At 35.6% G+C, this 26959-nt stretch overlaps 6 protein-coding genes and 1 long non-coding RNA gene across 8 annotated transcripts; 4 read left to right on the forward strand and 3 right to left on the reverse strand.

Annotated features, from left to right (window-relative positions):
* The first annotated feature begins 1331 nt into the window (after positions 1-1331).
* LOC106438990 (protein WVD2-like 1) lies at positions 1332-3442 on the forward strand. Of its 2 annotated transcripts, none has more exons than XM_013880323.3 (5): positions 1332-1587; positions 1951-2157; positions 2230-2403; positions 2677-2859; positions 2938-3442. In XM_013880323.3, the coding sequence occupies exons 2-5, from the start codon at positions 1969-1971 to the stop codon at positions 3181-3183; spliced, it is 792 nt and encodes a 263-aa protein (XP_013735777.2). In that variant the 5' UTR covers positions 1332-1587; positions 1951-1968; the 3' UTR covers positions 3184-3442. The 2 variants fall into 2 exon arrangements, with proteins under 2 accessions (XP_013735777.2, XP_022571976.2); XM_022716255.2 differs by having other exon boundaries at positions 1378-1587; positions 1912-2157.
* Positions 3443-3880: 438 nt separating this feature from the next.
* LOC106438988 (renalase-like) lies at positions 3881-6716 on the forward strand. Its single transcript, XM_048776264.1, has 8 exons — positions 3881-4390; positions 4862-5134; positions 5216-5342; positions 5437-5498; positions 5576-5782; positions 5856-5977; positions 6050-6188; positions 6278-6716. Exons 1-8 carry the CDS (start codon positions 4013-4015, stop codon positions 6434-6436), a joined length of 1467 nt encoding a protein of 488 aa, XP_048632221.1. The 5' UTR covers positions 3881-4012; the 3' UTR covers positions 6437-6716.
* On the reverse strand, positions 6698-8533 carry LOC106438989 (probable WRKY transcription factor 39). Its single transcript, XM_013880321.3, has 3 exons — positions 7331-8533; positions 7137-7262; positions 6698-7063 (listed from the first exon to the last, which is right to left on the reverse strand). The coding sequence occupies exons 1-3, from the start codon at positions 8020-8022 to the stop codon at positions 6916-6918; spliced, it is 966 nt and encodes a 321-aa protein (XP_013735775.2). The 5' UTR covers positions 8023-8533; the 3' UTR covers positions 6698-6915.
* Positions 8534-14350: 5817 nt separating this feature from the next.
* On the reverse strand, positions 14351-15825 carry LOC106376779. The gene is made up of 2 exons (XR_007338212.1): positions 14695-15825; positions 14351-14578 (listed from the first exon to the last, which is right to left on the reverse strand). It is a non-coding gene; the product is annotated as an uncharacterized LOC106376779 (long non-coding RNA).
* Positions 15826-16278: 453 nt separating this feature from the next.
* On the reverse strand, positions 16279-18973 carry LOC106438992 (protein CLP1 homolog). Its single transcript, XM_013880325.3, has 7 exons — positions 18657-18973; positions 17974-18042; positions 17790-17885; positions 17474-17715; positions 17267-17405; positions 16762-17192; positions 16279-16662 (listed from the first exon to the last, which is right to left on the reverse strand). The coding sequence occupies exons 1-7, from the start codon at positions 18879-18881 to the stop codon at positions 16527-16529; spliced, it is 1338 nt and encodes a 445-aa protein (XP_013735779.1). The 5' UTR covers positions 18882-18973; the 3' UTR covers positions 16279-16526.
* A 1356-nt stretch (positions 18974-20329) lies between these two features.
* On the forward strand, positions 20330-21942 carry LOC111214112. The gene is made up of 2 exons (XM_022716257.2): positions 20330-21132; positions 21620-21942. The coding sequence occupies exons 1-2, from the start codon at positions 20634-20636 to the stop codon at positions 21697-21699; spliced, it is 579 nt and encodes a 192-aa protein (XP_022571978.1). The 5' UTR covers positions 20330-20633; the 3' UTR covers positions 21700-21942.
* A 146-nt stretch (positions 21943-22088) lies between these two features.
* On the forward strand, positions 22089-25137 carry LOC106438994 (ankyrin repeat domain-containing protein 29). The gene is made up of 12 exons (XM_022716256.2): positions 22089-22280; positions 22465-22527; positions 22592-22762; positions 22857-22988; positions 23371-23510; positions 23601-23687; positions 23781-23906; positions 23983-24189; positions 24264-24365; positions 24450-24620; positions 24709-24788; positions 24875-25137. The coding sequence occupies exons 1-12, from the start codon at positions 22250-22252 to the stop codon at positions 24933-24935; spliced, it is 1371 nt and encodes a 456-aa protein (XP_022571977.2). The 5' UTR covers positions 22089-22249; the 3' UTR covers positions 24936-25137.
* Positions 25138-26959: the final 1822 nt, after the last annotated feature.

Genomic DNA, 26959 nt, shown 5'->3' on the forward strand with positions numbered 1-26959 from the left:
CTTATGATTTGGTGAGGAGAAAAGCTATTGGAAGCAGAGGAAAGAAAGAATAAATGGATGCAAATGCTTACAATTGAATTAGCTTATAGCTTATATAGCAGTAATCTATAATCTATATATACTCTCACTTTTGTAACTTAAGTGTGATGATTCGATATAAGTTATGGGCATGCGGCATAATATATTTACGAAAAATATTAAAATTAGTTAGAAACCCCTAAATTTTTTTCCTTACAATCTACTCTTTAATACTCAATTAATACATAATTCTAAGCAAACAGTAATAGTATATATATAAATATATAGTTTTGACCTAACAAATCAATTTATTGTTTGTCACTGACATATCGAATTCAATCAATTGTAATAGATTCATCATATTCAACAAAAAAATATTCTCATAAGTATATCAAAATCAAAACTCCATCATATATAACAAACACATTTTAGTAACAACACAAAAATAACAACTCTCCTAAACCATAACATTTAAACGTTTCAATTAGGTGCTAAATTAAACCCAAAATATCAACTTTCTGAGAACATAAACACATCAACATACGATACAGATATTACAATCTTCCAAAAACACACCATGGACCCATACCCTCTATATAAACTTATCTTCGATATAAAAACCGAACCTGCATTCTCATCTCCCCAACGAGATCTAACCATCAATATAAAAAGGGTTGATACAAGTCATATATATATGTTCATCCAACTAAAAATTATCACGTGGAATAATGTAATACCAAATCAATTCTTAATGTATAATTAAAAGTTAAAACATATGTTAGTTAACAAAAGAAATATGTAATATAATTTTTTTTTAAATTCTAACTAATTTTCTATACAGCATGGTTTAGTTAGTCTTCCAATTGTACAAAGTCTAACTAAAATATATGATAAACACTGGACAATTCAGCTAAACGATTGGATAATATAGCTGCAATATATTTAAAACGATTGGACATTTTTTTGGGCAATTTTCACCAGCGCTAATAGAGATGTATTAAAATTAATAATGTGATTGAATTTTGGGAATGAAGCAGACCATTCTTATTAGTAAGTTTTTTTTCTTCTTATTAGTAAGTTTAAGAACAAAGATATCATATATGAATATTTCATTATACATCACAAGAACAAACAAAAAATATAAAAAAATTAAAACAAACAATGTTAATTATACAGCGTGGAAATTATTTTATAATTCACATCCCGCCCGTAGGGCGGGTCGGTCCTAGTTTTCAATATTTAGTAGATAGAAGAAAATTTAAAGTCATGCAAAGCGCCAATAAATTCCAAATTGTTTTTTCAGAAAGAAAATAATTAAAATTTTCAAAATCCCAATAAATAACCAAATCAGCTTAACAAATCAAACATAACTCAAAATAGTCACCTCCCAAAAAAAAATCTTCCTTTTTTTTCTCTCTCTCGAGAGGGAGACAAGTTTGGTCTGGACATAAAGACATTCATTTCAAATTTGTCTGCAAAACTCTCACGGGCAATCGGAGAGAGAGAGAGGAGACAAGACAGAGGTGGTGGTGCACAAGAATCCTTCCCTCATCCCCCTACACAAGTCTTGTAAGAACAATCTCTCTCCCATTATCAATTTATAAAAATTGTTCACAAAATCTCAAGAATCTCCTCTGTTTTTTTCCATATATATTTCAAAAGTTTACATTTTTATTGTAAAAATTTGAATCTTTCTCCATCTGGGGTTGTTAATGCGTGTTGTGTTTCACATTTTGAATTGTTCTTCTGTGACTCAAAAATGTTCTAAACTTTGAACCAATTCTTGTTCCTTACAATCTAATTTTGAAAAAGCTATAAACTTTATAAAGATTGAGATTTTGGCGTATATAATCTGAAATTTTACAAATTTGAATCTGTGTAATAAAAAAAAAGACTATTTTTGTGTTTTTGTTTTCGTGGATGATACAAAAGGCTATAAAGCAGTGAGAAATGGGAAGAGAAGTTGTTGATGTGCGTATGAACCGAAACGCCGACGTTTCAAGCGGTAGAGTACACGTTGCTCCTAAGATAGCTGCAGCAGCAGCTGGATCTGAGACTGAGGAAGAGTTCGAAGTCAAGGAATGCACCGAAGACGATTCTCATTCCGAGAATGCACCTAAAACCCCTAAAGTTTCAAAGGTAAAACTAACTTTTCAGACAAACTTTAATGCTTTGTAAGCAGTTTGAGAGGTCTAAATGATTGTTCTGCAGCGTGATGTTCCTCTTGTGTCGGTGAGGAAGCCATTACAACCTGATAACAAGAAGCATATGGATGATGAGGATGATAGTTTCTCCATCGCTTCCTTGAGGAGGGCTAAGTCAGGAGTGACTCATGGAAGTGCACCAACGTTCAAGAGCGCTCAGCGTGCTGAGAAGCGCAAAGAGGTAGTAAGAGCATCTCCAACCCCACTCCATATTTTACTCCAAAATAGAAAAAATGGAATGGGAAATAGAGTGATGAACAAAAAATAAAAGTATTACTCTATAAATGGAGTAATCCTTTTATTTTTTGTTCATTACTCCATTTTCCACTCCATTTTCTCAATTTTGGAGTAAAATATGGAGTGGGGTTGGAGATGCCCTAAAGACACTCTCTCTCATATTTTTAAAGTCTACTTTCTTCTTCTGTTTAATTACTGATTGATCTTCTTTTTTTAGTATTACCAAAAGCTTGAGGAGAAGAACCAAGCGCTTGAAGCCGAGAGGAACGAGCTTGAACAAAGGCAAAAGGAAGAGCAAGAAGCAGCGTTGAAACAGCTAAGAAAGAATCTCAAGTTCAAGGCTAAACCTGTTCCTAACTTCTACTACGAGGCGCCTCCTGCCAAACCTGAGCTCAAGAAGGTGTGCTTAAAACCAAAAACTCGTTTCTTTTAGTTCTTGTGATAGAGTAGCTTATGATGTTATTGTTATCTTTCTTAGCTTCCTTTGACACGTCCCAAGTCGCCAAAACTCATCCTCTCTCGGAGGAAAAGCTTCAGTGACGCGGTCACCTCGTCGTCACGTGAAGAGGTTCTGAAGACAGCTTCTAACAGGAACCGACACAGCACCGGAACGGTGAACAAGAACGCCAATGCTGTTCACGATAGCCCTCGTTTCAGATCTGGTAAGGGTAAAGGTTGTCTGAAACCGGTTAATGAGTCCTTGGAAGAAGCTTGTGAGGCTTGAAACGGTGATGATTGATGTGTTTACTACTCTCATCAGTCTAACTTTGATCTTGTTGGAGAAAAATTAAAACGTTTTCGGTTATTTCCGGTATATGGTTGGTTCACAATGTAACCGTCTCTCACGGTTTTACTTTGTAAGGTGAAACTTTTATGTTGATTGTTGAAGAAAACTCCTAATGTTGAAATTTGTATATTTTGAGTGTTTTTGGATCTTCCACCTATATGTTATTGACTACTACATGTATATATTATTTGTGTTATATTGTCAGAGGAAGATTCATATAGAATGAATCTTACTATTAAATTTTTATAGCAATCATAATTGATTGTTTCTTCACAATAATAAAATAAATGTATGTTCATGATCAATTGTATTATATAATTTACATATAACAATATTACTATATTTTAATTAATCAGTTTTAAATTTAATTGATTTATATATCAAACCATAATTATATAATGCAGTTTCTAAATCAACATTCATATTATTAAATTTAAAATTATGTTTTTCTATTTCGATTCTAATTGGTTTTACTTTTACCGGATTAATCACCCATACTTTTTGTTTGTATAACTTTCATCAATAAAGATTTGTAGATGAGAAAAAAAAATCTCATTGTCATATTGTAAGTTAAAATTTGAATTTTTTTTTCTCTCTTTTGAGCAAAAATTTTGAAAATCTTAAATGTTGTAAAGAAGATATATAAGGAGAAAAACAGACCAAGGGTGAAATGGTCATTTTAAATGCTTAAAATTTTGAAGATAACAGATAAACCTGAAACTCATCATTTATCTTAGCCTCCCTCCAAAAAATATTAAACCAAACCATGGCCACTTCTTTAATCCCACTGTCTTCTTCATTCCTCCAACCTCTCAAATTCAAAACCCTAGCTAAACCCAGAACCCCTCCTAATCTCTCCACCACCAGAAAAATCATAACAACCTGCGATTCCCAGGATAAGAACACGGGGGCGTCGTCGAACCCCAGCAGCAGAAACCCCAATTTCCAGAAACGTCGCAAATCCTCAAAGTATGGAACTTCAAGGAGATCAATCCTCAAGAAGTCCTTCTTGCAAGAGCAGGTCACGTTCACCGCGCGTGTCTCCGAGGATCCCCAGGTGGCGATTATCGGCGGCGGAATGGCGGGTCTGGTCTGCGCGCTGAACCTTGAAGCTCGCGGCGTAAAGTCCACTGTTTTCGATACGGTTCGTCTCTTTGGAACTCCTCCCCTTGATTGGTTTTCATTTCTCAATTGGGGTTTTGGGTATCGAGAAAGTTTGGGTCTTTATGTGTTTTTGCTGTAATTTCACTTCAAATTCGAGCTTTTTATTTTGGGTTAATCAAGCTACAGTTGTCGATAAGGTTCGTCTCTTGGGCTGCTGTAGAAACTTCCCGTGATTGGTTTCAATGCTCAATTAGAGTTTGGGTGTCGAGAAAGTTTTGGTCTTTAGCTGTTTCTGCTGTTGTAATTTCACTTCAAATCCGAGCTTTTTTGGTTAATTAAGCCAACAGTTTTTGATACGGTTCGTCTCTTAAAATCCAGTGGAAACTCTCTGTGACTGTTCTCTATTACCAATGAGGTTTTGGGTATGAGAAAGTTTCAGTTTAAGTGTCTTTGTTGTTGTAATTGAAACAAATTAAGTAAGACTCTCTTTTGTTGTTTGTGTTGATGTTAGGGGATACATGGGTTAGGAGGAAGACTTGGGACAAGGTTTGTTGAACCACAAGGACTGGTTTTTGACCACGCTGCTCAGTTCTTCACTGCGGATGATTCTCGGTTTATCCAGTACGTCGACGGGTGGTTAGAGAAAGGACTTGTTCGAGAGTGGAAAGGTGCTGTGGGAGAGCTTGAAGTTGGGGGCAGTTTCACGCAGTTTCCTTCTTCATCGCCTCCAAAATACATTGCTGTTAATGGCATGCGATCTCTCGCTGATTCATTGCTACTAGAGGTTGTTGTTGCAACAAAAAAAAAGAGTCTTTTTGTTAGTTTTTGTGAGGTGAAGTAAATAATATATTTTGATTCTTTGCAGAGTCGATTGGCAAATGTGGTGAGGCCTTGTTGGATTAGTAAGCTGGAGCCACTCAACGGAATGTGGCATTTAAGTGAGAACGGAACACCTCGTGGTCAGTTTGATGTCATTGTCATTGCTCACAATGGTAAGAAACCATATTGATTGATTCTAGTCTCTCTGTAGCTTCAGATCTTTTGTTACATCTTCTTTTCACACAAAATGATTCACCTTGTGTTCAGGTAAATGCGCGAATCGTTTGCTATCTGCATCAGGCTTGCCCCTCGTTGCTAAACAGATGAAGGTAGACAATATCTTCTAGTGCTACAATTAAACACCATGTGACTTCTTCTGATGCAATACTATATTTTGTGTGTTTAGAAACTTGATCTTAGTTCCATATGGGCGCTATTAGCAGCGTTCAATGATCCTCTTCCTACAGTGAACTTCGAAGGAGCGTTTGTGAAAGGAATTGAATCATTGTCTTGGATGGGAAACAACTCAGCAAAGCTTGGTAACGGTGGAACTCCACACTGCTGGACTTTCTTTAGTACTGCAGCATATGGGAAACAGAACAAAGTTCCTCAGGTTAATCTCTTAAAAGCTTTACTACATAAATGTTAAAGAAACTGTAGAAACCAAATAGTTTTATCCCTCACAGGAGAACATTCCAACGGTGACATCAGAGAAAGTTAAAGCCGGGATGCTTCAAGGAGTGGAAATTGCATTGGGTTTGCCTGAAGGCTCGCTTCCTAAACCGGTTTATACACGTCTCCAGCTATGGTAAAGTATTGTATTAACGGTAGCCAAAATGTTTTGAAGTCTTGGTGGAGTGATTCAGTTTTGCTTGTACAGGGGAGCAGCTCTTCCAAAGAACACTCCTGCAGTTCCATGTATATTTGATCCGCAAGGCCGTGCTGGTATATGCGGTGACTGGCTTCTCGGTTCTAACTTAGAATCCGCAGCCATTAGCGGTGAAGCTCTAGGAAACCATGTAAGAAGCTTCCTATAATACTCTTCTTAACAAGGTTGTGTTCTTTGCGTCTTAACCTGCAGAATTGATCCTCTTGTTCTCCCTTGCAGATTGCGGATTACCTGCAGAATAGTGAAGCTGATCCGGAAGAGTTTGCTATCGGTTTACATGACAGGCCAAGTCCTCTTGCTGGCCATGATATTGGGCAGTTCCCTGGTTTAACATCGGTGGGAGAGAAGCAAGAAGCTGAAGCTTATCAACTTCTGTGAATACGTCAGTCCACTACTTGATCAAAGATTCAAGAAGCAAGACACATCGATGCATATTAGGTTTGTAAAGCTTACACTGCCCACTTACAGGACCTTACAGTTTCAGCCTTCTTCGTCATGGTTAGTGGCTTAGCCATTACTAGTTTCATATTATGAATCTGTCTGTGTCTATGTATGAAAGTTTTGTTTAGGCTCAAAAGTTCATTGTACAACAGCCAACAGTGTTTTGGGGTAAAATTAAAAACAAATTCTGATCCAAAATTTAAAAGATCAGCTTTCATTCTGCTGAAGCCAAATTGTTGATGCTTGTTGGTACTGCCACAGAATCCAAGTTCACAAAATGCTCTTACAACTCATGTCAAAGTGGAATATACAATTGCAAAACACAGCTAGAAAGAACAGTTTCTTGAATCTAATACATTGTTCTTCAAACCCAAGACTAGACGCAAAAACCACATGCACTGACTGACTCTGTTTCATCAAGTGTGAGCTGATTGTGAAGACAATAGTCTTGAATGGTTATGCTCGCCTTCATAAGTCACAATTAACATCGAAGTTTCATCTACACATCGCTCCACATGCTTCCTTGCAGGACAGCCTCTCACACTGCTGCATTTGTAGTATCCCCTGCAAATAAAGGAAACTTATATCAAATGAACACAACCTTACACCAAAACAACATGAATATGAATATATATACCGTGGATGTGGTGAGCCTTTGATAGGTTTCTGCCCATACTTCCTCCATGAATACTCATCTGGAGGTATATCTGCAATCTTGTTGCTTATTGCAGGCACCTTGATTGATCGTTTCACCCTAAGTTTCCTGCAAATAAACTCAAAACCTTTACAAAGCATTCAACAGATCACATTGGCACAAAGAAAGTTACAAACCTCTTCTTGGAGCAATGACATTTGCTTCTACTTCCACACTTCAAACCACCAGAGCACATCTTCTTGGACATCTGGTCAGACCCATGTGATAATCCACTTAAATGGAAAGAGTTCCTATCGTAGTCCGTCACACTAGTATCCATACTAAGAGATGATACAAACGATCTTGATCCGTTGGACACACTCGGAGTATAGCAACTACTACTACCAGCTCCATCAAACTTCAGGTTCACACCGCTACTGCTCCTAGAGTAAGCTATCTGCTGCTGGTGGTGGTTGTGGATTAACTGATAAGGACCTCGAAAAGGCGGCGGCGGCTTTAGCTCCAGGAAAGACTTCTCAACACACATTCTGTGGCTAAGCATCGATGGAGCTGGAACCATTTGAAGAGGCTCTGGTGCAAGAACTTGAGTGTAGTCACTAGTGGCATCATTACCAAAGGAGATAGGACTCTCCAAGAAGATATGCTGAGGAAAAAATGGGCTGAACTTGTTGTTGGTTCTTCTAAACTTTGCATGACCTGGTGGTCCTCTGGTGAAAAGAGAGGATACTCTCTTGAACTTGGAAACTGCTTCACTTGTTTTGACCATGAGAGAGTTGGAATCACAACTTGTTTGTTGTTGTGACAAGAGATTCAAGACTCCATGACAGCTTTCTATAGCTGATTTGCTAGCAACTTCAACTTCCTCCATTTCTTTTTTTTTCTTCCTTCCACACAAACTTAAGATGATAGAACAAACTAAACTAACACCAAAATCTAACTATAGAGCCAAGAGAATCATATATCAAGTCCTAGTGAATCTAAAGAGTGTACCTTTAAAGCTAATTAGATCAAATCCAAGACACCTAAACACCCTATGATAAAACCAAACACCATAAGTTATTTCCTCAAATGGATTGATCTTTCCAAATCACTTCACAGGAAGAGAGCTGAGTAAAAATAGAATCTTTCCCAAGTTAAGAGCAAAAAGATGAGATCTTTTGTCTATACCAAGAAAGATAAAGTTGGCTCATAACAAGGAGGACTTTAAGAGCTCAAAGAGACTGAGATCCTTTTGAACAACCAGAGGAAGAAGAAATCATCTAAGGGGAGAGATTAGGATAAAAATAAAAGAGAAAGAGTGTTCCTGTCTATTTGTTTGTTTGTGTAAGAGAGAGAGAGAGATGTTGAGAAGAGTGTCAAAGGTTATGACTTTTGCTTTGTGGGTGGGGAAGAGTTGGACTTGCTTTTTACTAAAAATTCCCCCACTACTACCATTACAAATTTTTAAATGCCAAAAAATGTTCCTAATCTTCTTCGTTTATCCAAGACAAACAAAAGCTAAAGTTGAAAAAGACAATATTATTATAAGGGTTTTTAGTAATTAAACCCCTCAACTAAAGATGAATCGTAAAAAAAACCCTCAACTAAAAATCCTGTGAAATAAACCCTCAACTTTAGTTCCGTTAACATATGTTACCCTCCGTTTAAAAAACTGTGACGGAGGGTGACATATGTTAACGGTTTATAAGTTGAGGGTTTATAATGTTGAAAACTTAGTTGAGGGTTTTTTTTACGATTCAAAAATAGTTGAGGGGTTTTATCACTAAAAGTCATTAAAGGGTTTTTAAGTTATTTATTATTCATTTATACATTGTTTTAGATTGATTTGTAAGCCTTTAAAACTAATGTATATTATTAATACATTAATCTATTATAAAATTAATTTATACATTTTAAATTAATAATTTTCAACACGATTTACAACTTATTATAACTTCAAAATATTAAATTATTTGATATTTGGCAATAGTGATATAAAAAAAATTGTGTGTTTATATCGTCATTTTCAAATATCAAATAATTGAAAGTTTCTAAGTTATATTAAATCTTAAGTAGTGTTGAGGATAATTCATCCATGAAGTCAATCTTTTTATTTGGAGTATGACGTACTTTTTCTTATTTTCATGATTTTCGTCATCAGACTCATACTTTTCTATTTTTCTATATTGTTCTTGATTTATTGTATTACTTTATGTTTCAAATATATTATTGATCAAGAAAATAAAAATATAATGTAGTTATTCAGAAATCAATGATAATAAAAATAATCATGCATTATTTTGGAGGGGGGAGAAGTATGAACCGGATGACAGAAATCATGAAAAAAAGAAAAAGTGCGTCATACTCTAAATAGAAAGATTGACTTCATGGATGAATTATCTCGACACTACTTAAGACTTAATATAACTTAGAAACTTTTAATTATTTCATATTTGACAATGACGATATAAACACACAAATTTTTTTATATCACTATTTCCAAATATCAAATAATTTAATATTTCAAAGTTATAATAAGTTGTAAGTAGTGTTAAAAATTATTAATTTAAGATGTATAAATTAATATACAAATATATTAATGTATTAAAATTTATAAATTAGTTTTAAAGGCTTATAAATCTTAAAACAATGTATAAATGATAATAAATAATTTAATAATATTTAATGACTTTTAGTGATAAAACCCCTCAACTAAAGATGAATCGTGAAAAAAACCCTCAACTAAAAATCCAGTGAAATAAACCCTCAACTTATAAACCGTTAACATATGTCACCCTCCGTCACGGTTTTTTAAACGGAGGGTAACATATGTTAACGGAACTAAAGTTGAGGGTTTATTTCACAGGATTTTTAGTTGAGGGTTTTTTTTACGATTCATCTTTAGTTGAGGGGTTTAATTACTAAAAACCCTTATTATAATTACAGTACTAATAAAAAGACATTAGAGCAGAGAGGTGGTCGTCGCAGTCTCAGAGGAGAAGAAAAAACAGAGCTCTCTGTTCAAGATTTTTCTAAGTGGGTCCTACTAGTGGACCTACTTTTTACCTACTAATTTTTTTGGTAATTATATTGTGATTAGTGTAATTATATTGTAAACATGTAAAAACAAAAAAAAATGAGAGAAGAGAGAAAATAGAATTAAAAAGCAAGAACAAAAAGCTGTTTTCCTGTGTCAAGAGAGAGAGAAGAGAGAAGCGAGATCTACTCCGGCGTACGGCCGGCGCGTGAGCGTCCGTGCCGTCGCCGGAGCTTTGTTTTCCTTCTTGGTTTGTGTTCTTTACCGCTCCCTCTTCACAGATCCGTCATCGGTTTGCCTTGTCGGAGCTCTGAAGCCGAGGTTTTCCATCAGAGGAGAGTCGGTTTTGGAGTAACGGTGCGGCCGTTCTGAAGGGTCGCGGTGGAGATGGAGCGGCGTGCATGTTGCAGTCGTTCTACCCGGGAGATGGAGGCTAACCTAGATCCATCATCGCCGGTCTTGTCGCGGGGTAGGGTGGAGGCTTTCTCAGTTCTACCGACGCCGCTCTAGCTCCCGGGAAGAGGAGGCTCAATCAGCTCCTTCTTTGCCGGTTTTTGGTCACGGAGGGTGGAGGCTAACAAAGCTCCATGCTGCCGTTGTGGAATCCCAGGTCTTTTGGGTTGAGGTTAGGGTTTCGAGTTCTTGAAGGTTGAGGTGTGTCGTGGGTCGCAGCGGTTGAGATCTTAAGAAGAAGAAGATCTCCGGCGACGGTTGTGTTTGTTTGAAGAAGAGGTTAGCGGTGGTTCTCGTCGTGCTTGTCTAGGGTTTCCGGTGGTTTATAGGCGGAAGAGATCTCGTTTCAAACGATTGAACTCTCCGACGGGAAGACAAGGCGTCGAAGAAGTCCGATGGCGCGGAGGCTCTGTAGGCGCGGAGCTCCGGCGGAAAAGGTGTGACGGTGGAAAGCGTCGGTGGCTGTGCGAGGATGGGGGGTCTAAGTTGAGGCGGGCGACACGTGGCGGGCGGATGAGCCAGATTCTTACGCGTGTTCGGCTCTGCCTCCTTCCCGCGCGTCCAGAGTAAGCCCGGCGTCGCTGGTTGTGGGCCTTGGGCCGTGTCTTTTATTTGGGCTTCGGCCGTTTCTTTTTGTTGGCCATATGATATTTGGGTTTTCTGGTTTGTAATTTGGTGAATTTGGGCTTCGGCTGTGGGCTAGGCCCATTTGATCAATATAATTTCAATTTGAGGGAAAAAAAAAAAGAAGAGAGAAAATAGAATGGAAAGTATTCTTATATGCCCCAATTGGAAAAAAATTATTCTCACTACCCCACTATTTTTCTCATTACCCCACTATTTTTCTCTTTCTCTTATTACCCTTTCTTTTTATATTAGTTTTTATTTATTCAGCGGACCCCAAATCCCTCTCTCTTACTCGCGGACCCCACTTCCCTCTCTCTTCCTCACCCATTTTGTTTCATTATTTTAATGTTATACGGACTCCACGTCTCTCTTGTCCATCTCAGTTTGTTTCATTATTTTAATCTCAGGTGGGGACCCTTTTCTCATAAAGCTGATACATTAACCAAAATCATAGGATTTCCACTCTCAGATGCTTTCTCTCCTCTTAACACATGTCTATCCTTTTTTTATTCTCCAACAATATTCGACATTTTTTTTTGAGCTCCATTTGGTGATTTCAAAAGTGATTATTAAAGTAATTTGGTACGCTTTTTTCATAAATTTTTTTTGTAGGAATGTAATATCTACGTTGTATGTATTAAGGGTAACAAATCGTGGAGTTTTAAAGAAATATTAGATCTTGACCCGTGCGTCCGCACGAGTATTTACTTTTAATTTTTGTAAACGTTCGAAAATTAAATACATATACTATTGTACTAATTAAATTAGAAGAAGCTAATTAATTAAATATAAATGAGTTAGTTTTATTATTCTGAACATTAAAACGATTTTGATTAATTTAATTTTCAATAAACCAATAAATTAATCTGATAATTTAATATATTTCATAGTTTTTCTTTTATGGATTGAAACATTGACTTTTTGATTTTTAAGTAAATGAAAGATTGCATATCTTTTAAATTTATTAGGTACCTAAATATTAGGCAATTTCGTAGCCATGTTTATGAAAATTGTTATCTATAAAGTTAGTGGCATTGGATGGTAATTGTTGAGGAAAACTTAGGGTTAAGATTTATTTGTACTTCAGCTTTAATAGATTAGATGTAAATAAAATTTAAAGAAGATTATGTATATTTCTTTGTATTTAACATCGTTCTGAAGAAGAAAAAAAGACATTAAAATGGTGTTAGACGATAATTTGGATTTTGTAACACGTTCTTGGTCGTTTAAAAACACGTAAATTAATGAAAAAATAAAGTTTTAGGTATATTGGTATAAAACAAATATGAAAGGATGTTTACAGACTATTTTGTATATTTCTGCTTATTTTGCACTATTTTGAAGCAAAATAATACATTACAATGTTGGTAGATAATATTGTGGATTGTATAACACCCTTGTGTTCGGTTAAAAAGGTTAAAAAGGTTAAATCGATGAAAATGAAAATTTCGAGGAATTACTAGAATTACTAGTACTACTAAAGTGAAACGTGTATTACTAGTATTACTGGATCGACTATGTATTAAAAGTTCTTGAACAACTTAGATTCTTTAAATAGTTAACTAATAATATTTTTTTGTTCTTAATGGAAATATGTAGTTTCTCATATTACAATCATATGTTTTGACTACGAGGAAACTTACATCAAAGATGAGGCTGAGATAAGATGAATTTTGAGAAAAGATAAAATTCACACTTTAGCGATGAAGACATATGTGGAAGAGGTTACATATTATGGATGGGTTGAGAGTATATGCAGAGATATTAAGGTAGATGGGATGATGAATATTAGTTACTTTCCAATAGTATTGTATTCGAACAAGCATCGAGAGGAAAAAAGATGGATGGTAATGAACTACTAGGTACTACTGTGAACTACCTTAAAATACCTTGAATTACTATGTATTATGCATGTTTCTAAGAACCTTAATTTTTGTCTTATTATTTATTTTAGAAGATATATCTCATATATTGCGTAATTATATGTCCATATATGTGTTTATTTGTCAAATTGACATAAAATACTCTTAATTTCTCAAGTTGATAGAAAACTTCACATTTCCATAGAAAACATCCTTATACTTCCATACTAACGTCTTGAAGGGAAGGCCATACTAAGATGAATAACATAAAATACATATTTTTGAAAAACATTTCCTGCCAATATGTTATATACAATCTATAACTGTCTAAATTGATTGGTATTACTAATAAATTTGATTTTTTGATGCGGTATTACTAAAAATTATTGTAATTTGTAAAAGTATTACTATGAAGAAAGAAATATTACTACCGCCTTGAGTATTACTAAGTGTAAATATTCAAATATGTTTTTTCTGGTTGAAAATTTTAAACTTGTTTTAGACAATTTTTTTCTTGTTAAAATTTTTAACACGTTTTAGATAAATTTTTTTGTCCTCCTAATAAATATCTATCGAACTTAGTAGTTCAAATTTTTGGTTTTACCACGAAGAGTTAATATTTTTTTCTATAAATATTCACTTTATGGGTATGACTATATGATAGATTTAGAATAAATTAAAAGAAAATTTTATTTCAGCCAATTTACGTGGAATATAGTTTGGGGCAATTGTCAATAATAACACATTTTGTGTTTTTGTCTCAAAAATAGCACTAAAAGGAGAAAGTCACAAAAATGACATTTATTAAAAGGCAAAATATCCCTAATATCCTTGGTTTAAATTAAATAAACAAACAAAAATAAATAAAAGCAAATTTTCTTTTTATAATTAAAAAACACTTTTTGAAACTGTTTTTTTTTTAAATTTTCTTAATATTTATTTTTTTATTTTATAAAATTTTAAACCCTAATTACAAAACTCCATCCCGCTTAACTCTAAACTCTATCCAAAAGATATAAGTGTATATTTATCTCTTTAATCAAACCTATTTTTGTGACTTTGAGTGTTAGTTTAGAAACAAAAACTTGGTTTGGTACTATCCTAGTCTTTTTCTCTATAGTTTCATCTCATTTAACCATAAATCTTACCTCAACTATGAATGAGAAGATAAAGTTTCCTCCAATTTTTTTTATTTATCCCTCTTATTTCCATCATATTTTTTCATCATTTTACTCTTGTTGATAACCAATCACACTCTATATGACATTCAGTCACATTCAAAATATCCAAATTAGTTTGGCAACAAACATAACAAATTTTCCTACGCAATATTCGTAAACTACACTTTTAAATTCTTAATTAACACATAATCAGTATATTCCAAGCCTTTGAACCTTATGTTCTATCCTTATTTCTCTTCCTCTGCATCCTCAGATACTTTGTCAACTTCTTTATCAGCTTTGTTCCTATTCCATTGCGAATAATGCGAAGATATTTTGTTGATCCTTTCCAAATTAGTAAATCAAATCTAACAAACATGAGAAACACAAGCTCAAACCATAAAGCGAAGACATTTAGTTACCCAGCCAATATGAAATCTTCGTTGCAAGTGACCCATATGATCGCATCTCGGATTCAGTTACTGTCATTTTACAAGAATGACGCCACATTTATGAACATAAACGATATCTAAACCAGTGGCAAAGATTTGACCAAAAAAAACAGTGGCAAAGATAATCCAACAGCTTAGCAAAAAGATTTAAACCATATCTCACAAACACTATCTTAAACAAACTCGATCCAAGTATGGTAAAAATGTCCTTTGTGTGAAAAGGAAATTACTTTTTTGAAACAATGTCCTACAAAAGAAGAAAAATATTTTAAATTGAGATCACATTCTGAGCAAATGCAGCTGAAGTGAAAACAACCAAATATCAAACATACCACATAGCCTCCAAATCGCCTTCTCTACCATTTCACCACTACAGTCCCCTACTTTGCCCCAAAAGTCTACCAACGGATTCACCCCTCTGGTGGTGAATCAACTCTTCTTGTTTTGCTGAAGCGTGCACAACTTCTAGAGCGTTGTAAGCGGCGGAATCGCGTCATAGCTTCCGGCTGAGCTTTTGTTCTCCTCGATTGTTGTATGACTGCTCAGAACCACCATCGCCTTCTCCGCTGCGAGATCCACCAATGGCTTCACTGCTTCGGTGGTGACCTCTCTCTTCTTATTTTTATTAAGCGTTAAGCGTTTGTAACTTGTAAGCGACGGAATCGAGTCGCAGGCTCCGATTGAGTTTTAATTTTCAACGAGTGCCAGACTCAGCAACGTACATGCGTCATTCTGATTTAAAATCTGTGTCCCTGTTTTTAGAATGAGGGTTCATCAGAGACAGAGAATGTGTTGTGCGAGAAATTGAAAAAGACAGAAAAAGAATGAAGAAGGAGGCTCGTGAAGAAGAAGCTGGAAAGATTAGGGATTTTGATTTCTTTTTCTTATTTACTTATTATTATTAAATTGATGGGATCCGTATTGGGTATGGGTTTGGGTGGATGATCCGATTTGAGTTTGTAATTTCTTAGATTCATTAAGGGGTTTTATGTCTTTTCCAATGTTTTCGATTTAAATATAATAAAAAAGATAACGTTTGTTATTAGTGGGACAATATAGAATAAACAAGGGAGATAGTAGGGCAATATAGATTAAAGTCCAAATAGAATATAGTTCATACCTGCTTTTTTCAGATTTGATGATGATGCTATAGTCCAAAAACATCTAACCTATTAAACATTTGACCATTGTTTTACTCAAAAACATATATTACTACAAAAAATTAAACTACATATTTTGGTACATTCAGAACTAATAGTTCTGTTAAGATTCCTACTAACTTTAGTATTCAAAAATGGTAATCTAATTTGTAGTTAGGAATCAAATACTTAACAGACTAAACTTTTACAAAGCTTTATTGGTTCTTCCTGTCTTTAAAGTTGTGTTCCTAGGAGTATCACAAAACAGGTTAATAATCCATCTCTTTATGGAAAAGAAAACACAAGTGAAAGAAAAGATTAATGCAGCTGCTTTGTGTAGACAAACACTCCTAATAATCTTTGGATCAGATTCTTACTTTTAACTTATTCCACTAGTTCAACTCAAATTTTATCATTAACTTGAATGAATTAATAACATTTCATCAGAGAAAGTTCACCACTTAATATCATCAAATTACAAAAATAAATCTCCATCTAATCCACAACAACATTTTTTTCAAACTTAGAACATTGAGCATTGTTATATAGAAAAGGACCATCTGTAGTTAAAGTTACATAGATAATTTGAGATGTAGGATGTAGCATCACTCTCTTACCACACAAGATGGCTCTCTCTTCTCTAATCTAATCATCATCTTGCTTCTAATGACTCTCAAGCCATGTCAAAGATCCAGCGACCAAAAACTTGCTAGGCAATGCCCCAGGTGATGGTGCTAAATACGTTATCTTCTTCCTCAACACATCAACCTCCGTCACATACACAAACCCTGAAACATTGCTGCACACAAAGCACCACAGAGAGAGAGAGAGAGACACACATCAAACAATGCAAGGACAAAAGAAAAAACGGAAACCATCAAGAACATGTTGTGATTACCTAGAGACAATCTGGTCTGGTTCTTCTGCATATGAGACAGCGAGGATAGAATGCAACAGATCCCTCTCTTCAATATTTACAGGCGTTACCCTCAACGGGTTAGAAACCGGATCAGACCCTATTGGAAGAGCTGACCTTGGAGCTTGTGGTCCACCACCAATGCGGAACACTTGCACATCACTGAAGCTAGATGTGTTGGCATAAGGAGAGAGCTCTTTAGATAGACCGTAGAAATACTCCTGAATCCTAGAGCTTCTCGCTACTTTACGGTAGTCACGGTTCCTAGCCACAACTCCACCTGACTTGTGAAGCTTCACAACGTCCACGTTACTCTTACTCTTCAGGACATCTTTAAGCATGCTGAAGAGCTTTTCTTGACCCAAGACAAGTACAACGGAGGCGTTGAATGTTTCTATTGCATGGAGAAGCAGCTGCAAAACAAACACACAGAGACAGTTATTTTTTTAAACAAAAGCTTTCAGAAGTAAACAGAACCAACGTTTACCTCATAACCGATACCATCGATCCATCCCATTGTGTTGATCACCATTCCAGCAGCTCGAGACTCAGGGTTTCCAAGAAACTGTCTCTCCAGCACTTGTGCAAGCTCCTTCACCATTGTTTTGTACAGTTCAACGTTGTTACTGAGAGAATAACGATAGACAACATTAATAACATATGACTGGGGGAGAGACATTTGAGAATCACTTACGCTGGTGTAGTGTGACCGTAGTAGTAGACGAGAGCCATATCTAGAGGAAACCCTTCAACTGGATCAAGTGGCATCTCTATAGGTGTAGCAGCAATAGAACCAGGTATTGTGATAGAGCCTTGGCCAACATCAAGGTCTACAAATGTAGGCTTCCATCCCTGTTTAGCTGCCCAACTAATAAGCATCTTTGTCAATGTGCTCTTTCCTGAATCCGTAGGCCCTACCACAATAACCCTAGGTCCCTGCACAAAGCAGATTCTATAAAAATCAAATGATATAGAAGAACAAGATCATTGAAAGAGAAGGAGTACCGTACCTGAGGAGGTTCTGAGTCAGTAGATGTGGAAGCTTTAGCAAAACGTCTCCTTGCATCTAGTATGGCGTGTACATTAACGTAGCTGACCATTGGTGTCTACAAAAAAAAAACAAGAGCTTCTTAGTAATCAATCTTTTGCTCTGAATATCTAAAGAAAGTGTGGAAAATGAAGCAAGAAACCTACCTCATCTGCTGTATAGTCTGTTTCTGTGACACCATCCATCTCAATCGTCGCTCCATACCAAGTGAAAACCTGACAAGAATCAAAAGAGCGAACTTCAACTTCTGAAGAAATAGTTACCAAAACCACATATCTCCTCATAATCTCTATAAGAACTAACTTAACGGTTATTAACTGATTCGTCATGATACAACCTAAAGCGTAAGCCTTTCATCCAAAAAAAACACAAAGACCATAAAATCTTCAACTTAACCCAACCCATGAAGGCTAGAGGAGTGAATTTTGATAGAAACTCAAACTAGTAACCAGAAGGAAACAACACACAAGAGAGAAACTTGGCAGAACCACAAATCTACTCATAGATCACCAGACGAACTAACTTAACGGTTCTAAAAACTGATTCATCATGTTACTACCTAAAGCTTAAGTCTTTCATCTCAAACAAACACCATAAAGTCTTAAACTTTACCCAACCCATGAAGGCAAGAGGATGAACTTGATAGCAACTCAAGAACACACTTGGAGATTATAAAACTATAACTAATATTATTACTACCTAAAGCTTACGTCTTTCATCCCAAACAAAACACAAAGACCATAAAGTCTTAAACTTTACCCAACCCATGAATGCCAAAGGAGTGACTTTGATAGCAACTCAAGAACCCACTTAAAGATAGAGAACATACAGCAAATTTGAGGCGAGGTGGGAAGGTACGCCAGATCTCAGGAGGAAGCTCAGCGCCGAAGATCTCAGCCGTCCCGTTAACCACACGGAGTCTGAGAGGCTCGTCGGAGACTTCTATCCTGAGCTCGCTTTCTCTGTCCAGCTTCACCTGCTTCAGATTACTAGACCCACCAGGAATGGCACCACTCATAGCCGGTGGGTTCATCGACGGACCACCGTAAGCCATGATAGAACAATCAATATCTAAGAGAAGATAAACGACGGCGAAGGATGAACGGAGATGCAATGGCGAAGAGAACTGATGTTATTACTTGGGGGTGGGGATCTTTAGCTTTTAATATTGTGGACTCTGTTTCCATTTTTCTGTAAGGGTAAAATTGGAATATTAAATTATTCCCGGTTCGAATCGCGCTAAAGCATAAACCAAACAGCTTTTTGGCTCACACTGTGTGAAGGTAAAAAATGTGGCTTCTTTTGTGTTGTGTAGAGATGCTCACGGAGTGTACTTTGCTCCTTTGTGAAGGTATTGTAATCCTCTCGATCTAGCCTTTGTTTCCAAGTTAACGGTGGATTCTTTGTGTCTTATAGATGCTCTCACAGAGTTTTTCAAATGCCATGTAATAGTAATGAGACTTATGTTGTGTATACATCCTTTTAGGACCAATATAACTCTTCTTTGAAGAGCAGACCCCTCCCAAAGTTAAGTTTGGCTTTGATCACAACTTTGGTTTTGTCGTCTATAACCTTTTTTTTGGTGTAAATGTTAAAAGTGTAGTCTATAACTTCTTTGTAGACGTTACCAAACCTTCCAACTCCAGTGATGTTGGAATCGTCAAACTTTTGAGTTCCATGTTTGATTTCGTGCAAGGAGAATCTCCCGGCATAGACCTGCTTGTATGATTGGATAAGTGACTTTTTTTTTCAGCTGTCTATTTAAGCTAGACCAAATGTTAGTCAGACAAGCCGGTTTTTTGGAAAGCACCTCCATCTGCACGTGTCTGATTATATGGGAGAAAATATAGTCTTTGGATTTTGTTTTTTTCGCTAACGCATCTGACTGACCATTCCTACTCCGACGATAAGTGACTTCCATAGTTTCTCTTCCTTTATATATTGATCTAGTTCCTGATGAGGTAGAGTTTCCATATAGTTGACCTGACCATGAAAATTCAGAACACATGACTTGCCTTCGATCAACAAGAAACAAAGACCATGCTAGACACAAATCGTGTGGTACAACACTCTTCTTCGTTTTCTATTTTTCTCACTTTGTCTGGTTTGTCTTCTATGCATTGAGGTTACTAGTGTGTTGGTGTGTTTCTCATTCTCAATTGTTCTGTCTGAAAGAGAAGCATACATAGTTAGAGAATACTTGGATGAGAGGATTACTAAAACAATGTTGAACATATGGTTAGTGAAGTTAAAAAGACCTGTTTTCTTTTCCTTTTGGCACAAGCTATACACAACATGAATTCGTTTTATCTAAATATAGAAACTCAAAAACCATATTGTTTCAAAACTTGACTTGATCGAAATAGACTAGGACCCTTTTCTTGGAATGGTCAAATAATCTAAACAAAGAAGTCCCTAAAGATATGGTTGAGTCAATCATCAAATTTAAACAATAGAGGAAAAATAGCTTACATAGAATTCAATGGTGGAAACTAACTTGACATCCTCCATTAAAGCACCTCGAGTCTCCTCAAAGTTTATTTGGTCGGGTTGGGCAAAACCTAACAAGAAAAGGGCATAAAAAAACAAAGACATATCTGATCAACCCGACCCACTTTAACCTCTTTGTTGGCCGCGCTACATGTTCGCACGCGGCCATCTCACAAAGAACATATATTAAAACACACACAACATCATTCATAAGCTTAAAAGCTTTGATAGTAATAAAACCAAGAAAGAAGAACCCTAAGTTGCATTCACAAGCCACATCTTCATAACACATCATCAAGTGGTATAAATATAAAAAATGGTGAGAAGAAGAGACAACCTTACGTTATCAGTCTTACCACCGCCTCTCGGCGAGGCCAAAACGGCAGCAACAACTCCTGTGGCCTCACAGAAACTGAAAAAACGGTTATCGAAACAACTATCTATGTTGGAGACACCAAGAGACATTGCTTGGGAAAGAAGAAGACGTCAGATGATAATGATTCAAGAGAAGAAGATGCTTCATAAAGGAGTTTCAGACAATCTTAGTGAACAGACAAAACTAACTGATGAGGATTTAAACGAGCTTAAAGGATCTATTGAGTTAGGTTTTGGTTTCAATGAAGAAGCTGGACAAAAGCTTTGCAATACATTGCCAGCTCTTGATCTTTACTTTGCAGTGAACCGCCAGCTCTCTCCTCTCCCTTCACCTAGCAGCAGCAGCCGTACAAGCAGCGCATCTTCATCAGCTTTCTCGATGAGTATACCTGGTAGTCCCAAGAAAACTGATTCAGATTCATTGAAGATAGTATGTCCAGGTAGAAAAAAGAGCTTATCATTTTGTTGCTTAGTTTTGAGTCATGAGTTTGAGTAGGCATGCAGGTTCGCTTACTTGGGGGTTTTTAGGAATTTGGTTGTTTGGTACTGCCAAAATCTCACCAAATTGAACCGATTTTTTTTCCTAGTTCGGTTCAACTTTTGGTTTGTTTGGTTTCAAAAAAATTTTACCAAAGTTTTTGAATTCGATTAAATTTAGGTTTAAATTGGTTAATAATTCAAAAAAAATTTGGTCATGTTTGTTTATTTGGTTCGAATTTTGGTTAGTTCGGTCCAGGATTTTGGCTAAGATCAGTATAGTTACTAATTATTTTTTAGAAATATGAATTAACCGATTACCAAACCAAATCAAAAACCAATTTGTTAATTACCGAATTGACCCAAACCTTCTACCGAAAATGAATTTGTTCGGTTCAGTTAATAACTGCAGGCCTAAATTTGAGTGCTCTTTTGTGGATATATTTGCAGGGGACAATCCTCAACAAGTGAAGCAGAGACTGAGACATTGGGCACAAGCAGTTGCATGCTCTGTGATGCAGACTTATTGATAAAAGCTTCAATCATTCAGATTTTCTGTTGAGAGATAGGAAGTTCAAGAATCCTTTAATCAAGATTCTGAAGAAACAAGAAAAGCATACAAAGATAGAGAAAGAAGATTTATGGTTGTGTATATTATACTTTGTGCAAAGGGAACAAAAGATGAGAAAAAAAAACAAAGTCTTTCTTGTTCATAAACTGTATACCAAAAAAAAAAGATTTCGATATTTGTCTTGGGTTGGATAATTATAAAATGAGAAAAAAAAAATCTTCTAAATCTTTTGAGCCAATTTGCATCTCTAACGTTATTACTCACTAGTCAGAGAGTATACTGTCACAAAATAAATTATTGGGTGTATTTTGTAATAATTAAAATATGTGAGGGTGTAAAATAAAAAAAACATCTCTCGAGTTTTCATAAAACCTAGAAGACAAAACCTTCTTCAGGTTGCTGGCATTCAGACAGAAACTTCGGTGTCGGCGAACGGAACTAACTCCTACACAACAAACCCACTTCAAAGTTCCATCAACTCATCGGAGAAGTAAGCTTAGTTATCTGCCATGGCTCCTGATGCTTCTACTGCTCTTGCAGGTCTGCTCTGCTCTCTTCCTTCCTCTATATAAATCTGTTGTCATTACAACGAGATTCCTTGATGGGTTCTGACACTTACCTCTAGTTGAACTGATCTGTTGAAGAAAGTTCGTTTTTTTTTATTTATTTTTGTGAAATTGGTTATTGAAAGTTTGACACTTTGAATCATAATTCTTATTTCCAGCGAGAGAGAAAGTTCAGCAGTTCCTGAATGCAGCTTGTACCGGAAACCTCGAGTTCCTCAAGAGTGAGAGTCGTTAAATCACATTATGTTATACATTACATCTCTGATGTATATCTTCACCAAGCAGATGTTGCTAAGCAGCTTGACGAAGGCAAAGGCTTGAAGACGACCGTGGAGAGTGTCAAAGACGCTAACAAACGCGGCGCGCTTCATTTCGCTGCGAGGGAAGGTCAGACTGAGATATGCAGGTATCTATTGGAGGAGCTGAAGCTTGACGCTGATACAAAAGATGAAGCTGGTTCGTTTGTTTCCTTCTCTACTTTATAGCTCTATTATCATTTACTTTGAAACTTGTTATGTGAGATTGTGAATTTGTGATGATGGTGTTTCAGGGGATACTCCGCTTGTTCATGCTGCGAGGCAAGGACAGGTTGGGACGGCGAAGTATCTTTTGGATCACGGAGCTGATCCTAATATTGCTAGTGAACTAGGAGCTACTGCATTGCATCATGCGGCTGGGACAGGTTGGTTGCTAATTAATATGTTAGTTTATTTTGTTTCACTTTCAGAGGTCACCAAGTGTTGTGTGTTTGCTCAGTGTTCTAAAAATTGGTATAGGCAGCGCCTAGGTGTTCGTCTTGTCGGCAAATAAGACCTAAACAAAACTATTTTTCTTTTAAAATTGGATTGGTCTAGGCATCTGTCAAATCAATAATCTCATATAAATTGCCCAAGTGTTATGTTTTGCTCAGTGTTCTAAAAATCGGTCTAGGCGGCCGCTCAACCTAGTTGGCAAATCAGATCTAAACAAAATGATTTTCTTATTAAAATCGGTCTATGCATCCGCCTAATCAATAATCCCGTATAAGTCCCGATTTCTTGAACATTTGGTTTTCATTATGTCAGGGGAAATTGAGTTGCTAAAGGAGTTGCTATCTAGAGGTGTTCCGGTTGATTCTCAAAGCGAGTCTGGCACGCCATTGATTTGGGCTGCTGGCCATGATCAAAAAGATGCGGTGCAAGTCTTGTTAGAACACAAAGCTAATGTAACCTCTTGTTGTGTATATCTATATTCCAGCTAAACCGTAGTTTTTTTCAATGAAACTAGAAGTTTGTTTTTATTAATGTTCTTGCAGCCTAACGCTGAGACCGAAGACAATGTCACACCATTGTTATCTGCAGTGGCAGCTGGTTCTGTGGCATGCACAAAGCTGTTGGCCCTGGTTTGAGATGCTAGCTCCTAATCTGTAGTCTTGTCTTGTTTTTGGTTGCTATACACATCTTTAGATCAAAGCTTGGTTCTTATTTTGTTACAGGCACGTGCCAAAGCTAATGTTTTCGCTGGTGGTGCAACTCCGTTGCACATTGCTGCTGATATTGGAGATTATGAGTTGATCATCATTTTACTTAAAGCTGGAGCTGATCCTGATCAGAAAGACGAGGTAAACATCTATTTGAGTTGATCATCTCTTTTGTTCACTTGATCCGATATGAAACGCAGATTCTGTGATTTTTCAGGAAGGCAATAGGGCTTTAGAAGTTGCAGCTTTGAGAGAGAACAGAACGATCGTTGAGACTCTCTTCCGCTTGACAACAAAACTTGAATCTGTTTCAAACTGGACTGTTGATGGAGTTATTGCTCACATGAAATCAAAAAAAGAGCAAGAAGGAAACTCAAACAGTGCAAAATCTGGAGAGACTGTGATCAAGAAAGACCTTCCTGAGGTACTAACACTATAATCAATATGCATCTCTCTTGCATCGAATGTTCTAAAGCATATGGTTATAAACTTCCACAGGTCTCACCAGAAGCAAAGGCGAAAGCTGCAGAAGCAAAAGCAAGAGGACAAGACGCGTTCCAAAGAAAGGATTACCAGATGGCCATTGACGCTTACACACAAGTATTCAACACTTTGTAAAACTCATCTGAAGATTCTTAGTTTATGTACATTTTGTGATTCTTTTGCTATTCTTTTTGAACATAGGCGATTGATTTTGACCCTACGGATCATACCTTCTTCTCAAACCGAAGCCTCTGCTGGTTGCTGTTAGGACAAGGTGAGCACGCCTTGTCGGATGCTAAAGCCTGCAGAGAACTAAAACCTGATTGGCCTAAAGCTTGTTACAGAGAAGGCGCTGCTCTTCGTTTGCTACAGGTAAAAAAACCATCTCACTCCATTAGAGAGAGCCTTTTTGTAACATTGAAACAGTATATAGTTCACTGACTTATCCGTGAATCTCCAGCGGTTTGATGAGGCAGCTAATGCTTTTTACGAGGGAGTTTTGCTTAGCCCTGAAAGTAAAGAGCTCATTGATGCGTTCAGGTTTGTTTAGAACCCTCATGATGTTTGGTTTTTGTCGTTTCTTTTTACAAGATAGTTGAAGGGTTTTTTTTTCTTTTCTTCTACAGAGAAGCTGTAGATGCTGGAAGGAAGTTTCACGGCAAAGACAAGATTAAGGACAAATCATAAGATCTTCTGAGAGATGAAGTTTTAGTATCTGTATGAAGTTTTGATCTAGCTTCTTACCTTTGTCTCTCCCATTGTGCACTTGTTGCCCATCTTTACTAAAAACATTAGGAAGAAATTTTGTTTGTGCTTGGATTTTGTCATTTTGTTCGGATTAACAGCTTTGATTTTTCTTTTTAAATGGTAAAACTTAATTTATAGACCAGTGACTTAGAAAAAAAAAATTATGATATAAATAGCATACAATTAATCTCCAAAATAACAACAATTCAGTGATAAAATGACTAAATTATTTCAAATCCTCGGAATTTAAATTAACTGCACCATATAAATATTAATCCGTAATCACCAAGTTTAAACAAAAACTAGATTTTGAAAAGCGCGGGTTTTTTAGATTATATTATAATATAAAATTTTATTATATCGAAAATATAATTTCTAATAGTTATATAATCTATGAATTAGTTTATTTGATATTTTATATGTACACTTTTATGTAAAAAAATTTTAGGCATGAGAATTATATCCGGATCAAAAAAACAAACCGAACCGACCCGGAAATATAGGTTTAGTTCAGGTCCAGAAAAGTTAAGAATTGGAGGTTTTTTTTGGACCCGCATGTCTTTGTTTGAGTCCGGGTACTACCCTAGACCCAATCATAAATATGTTGTGTTTATTAGGTATATTTGGATATTTCGAATATGTTTCCAGCATTATGGATATTCTTTTTAGGTTTTTGGTTTATAATTATAGTTTTGATTTCAGGTAAATTTTCAAATTAAATTTTTTTTTGGGTATTTGGATAAATTTTTGGGTATTTTCAGTTTAGTGACAAATTTTGAATAAGATTTTGAATTTTTAGGTATTTGAATTTTTTTGGGTATTTGTTTGGAGTTTCAAGTACTTTTCGTGTTTCAGATATTTTTCAGATTTTTTAGATATTTCGAATTTTCTTTGGATCCTAAATACCCGAACAGATGTAGACATATTACGTCTATATCGGGTCCAACAACCTTTTGATATAGATTTTTAATGTTATTGTACAAAAACATGGTTGATGAAATATTTTTAGAAAACTCATTTTTAAATATGAAAATATCTATCAAACTATAGAGGGTTGAAAGTTTAGTATATAATATAAGATTTTAGTAGGAAAGTTTATATATGATATGATTACGTTATTATAAAGGAAAGAGGAAGTTAGAATGTACACATATATATCGTGTAACTTATCTTGCTTTAAATCATATATTATATGATAAAAGTGATAATATAAAACATTAGTTTCAATGTTTTTTATGATTAAAAGTCAAAATATTAAATATAGTAATAGTAATGATTAAGATTTAGGAGTGATATTTGAATAAATAAAGGAATTGAATAAATTATTGTTAGATAAATATATGATAACATATTGTTAGTCTAAGTTTAAGGTAAGACCAAAAAATAATGAATTAAATGAAAAGGTCCAAACAACTTTTATAGGTAGATTTTTTTAAGACTCCTTCTCTTTTAATAGTATTGATATAATTTTTTAAAGAGTCATTCTTGGGTTCACTCCCTCGGGTGAACCTATAGGTTCACCAACCAATAGGATTTCATTATTTCAAATTTGATATTTTTTAAAAAAGGAAACAAAATATTCTCAAATTATATTATGTTTTTAAAATAAAAAAAATAATAATTACAGAAAAAAGAATTAAAAAAAAAATATTTTTAATGTTCTCAACAAAATACTAAACCCTAAATCCTAATCCCTAAACCCTAAATCCTAAATCCTAAACCCTTGGATAAACCCTAAAACCTTGGGTAAATCCTAAACCCTTGGATAAATCCTAAACCCTTGGGTAAATCCTAAACCCTTGGGTAAACCCTAAACCCTTGGATAAATCCTAAACTCTAAATAAAAAACACTAAAACCCTAAACGCTTGAATGTTTTAGTGTATAGTGATTTTGATTTAGAGTTTTGGATTTATCCTAGAGTTTAGGGTTTATCCAAGGGTTTAGGGTTTAGGATTAAGGGTTT

Source organism: Brassica napus, chromosome A3 (assembly GCF_020379485.1).
Source record: "Brassica napus cultivar Da-Ae chromosome A3, Da-Ae, whole genome shotgun sequence".
Lineage (NCBI taxonomy): Eukaryota > Viridiplantae > Streptophyta > Magnoliopsida > Brassicales > Brassicaceae > Brassica > Brassica napus.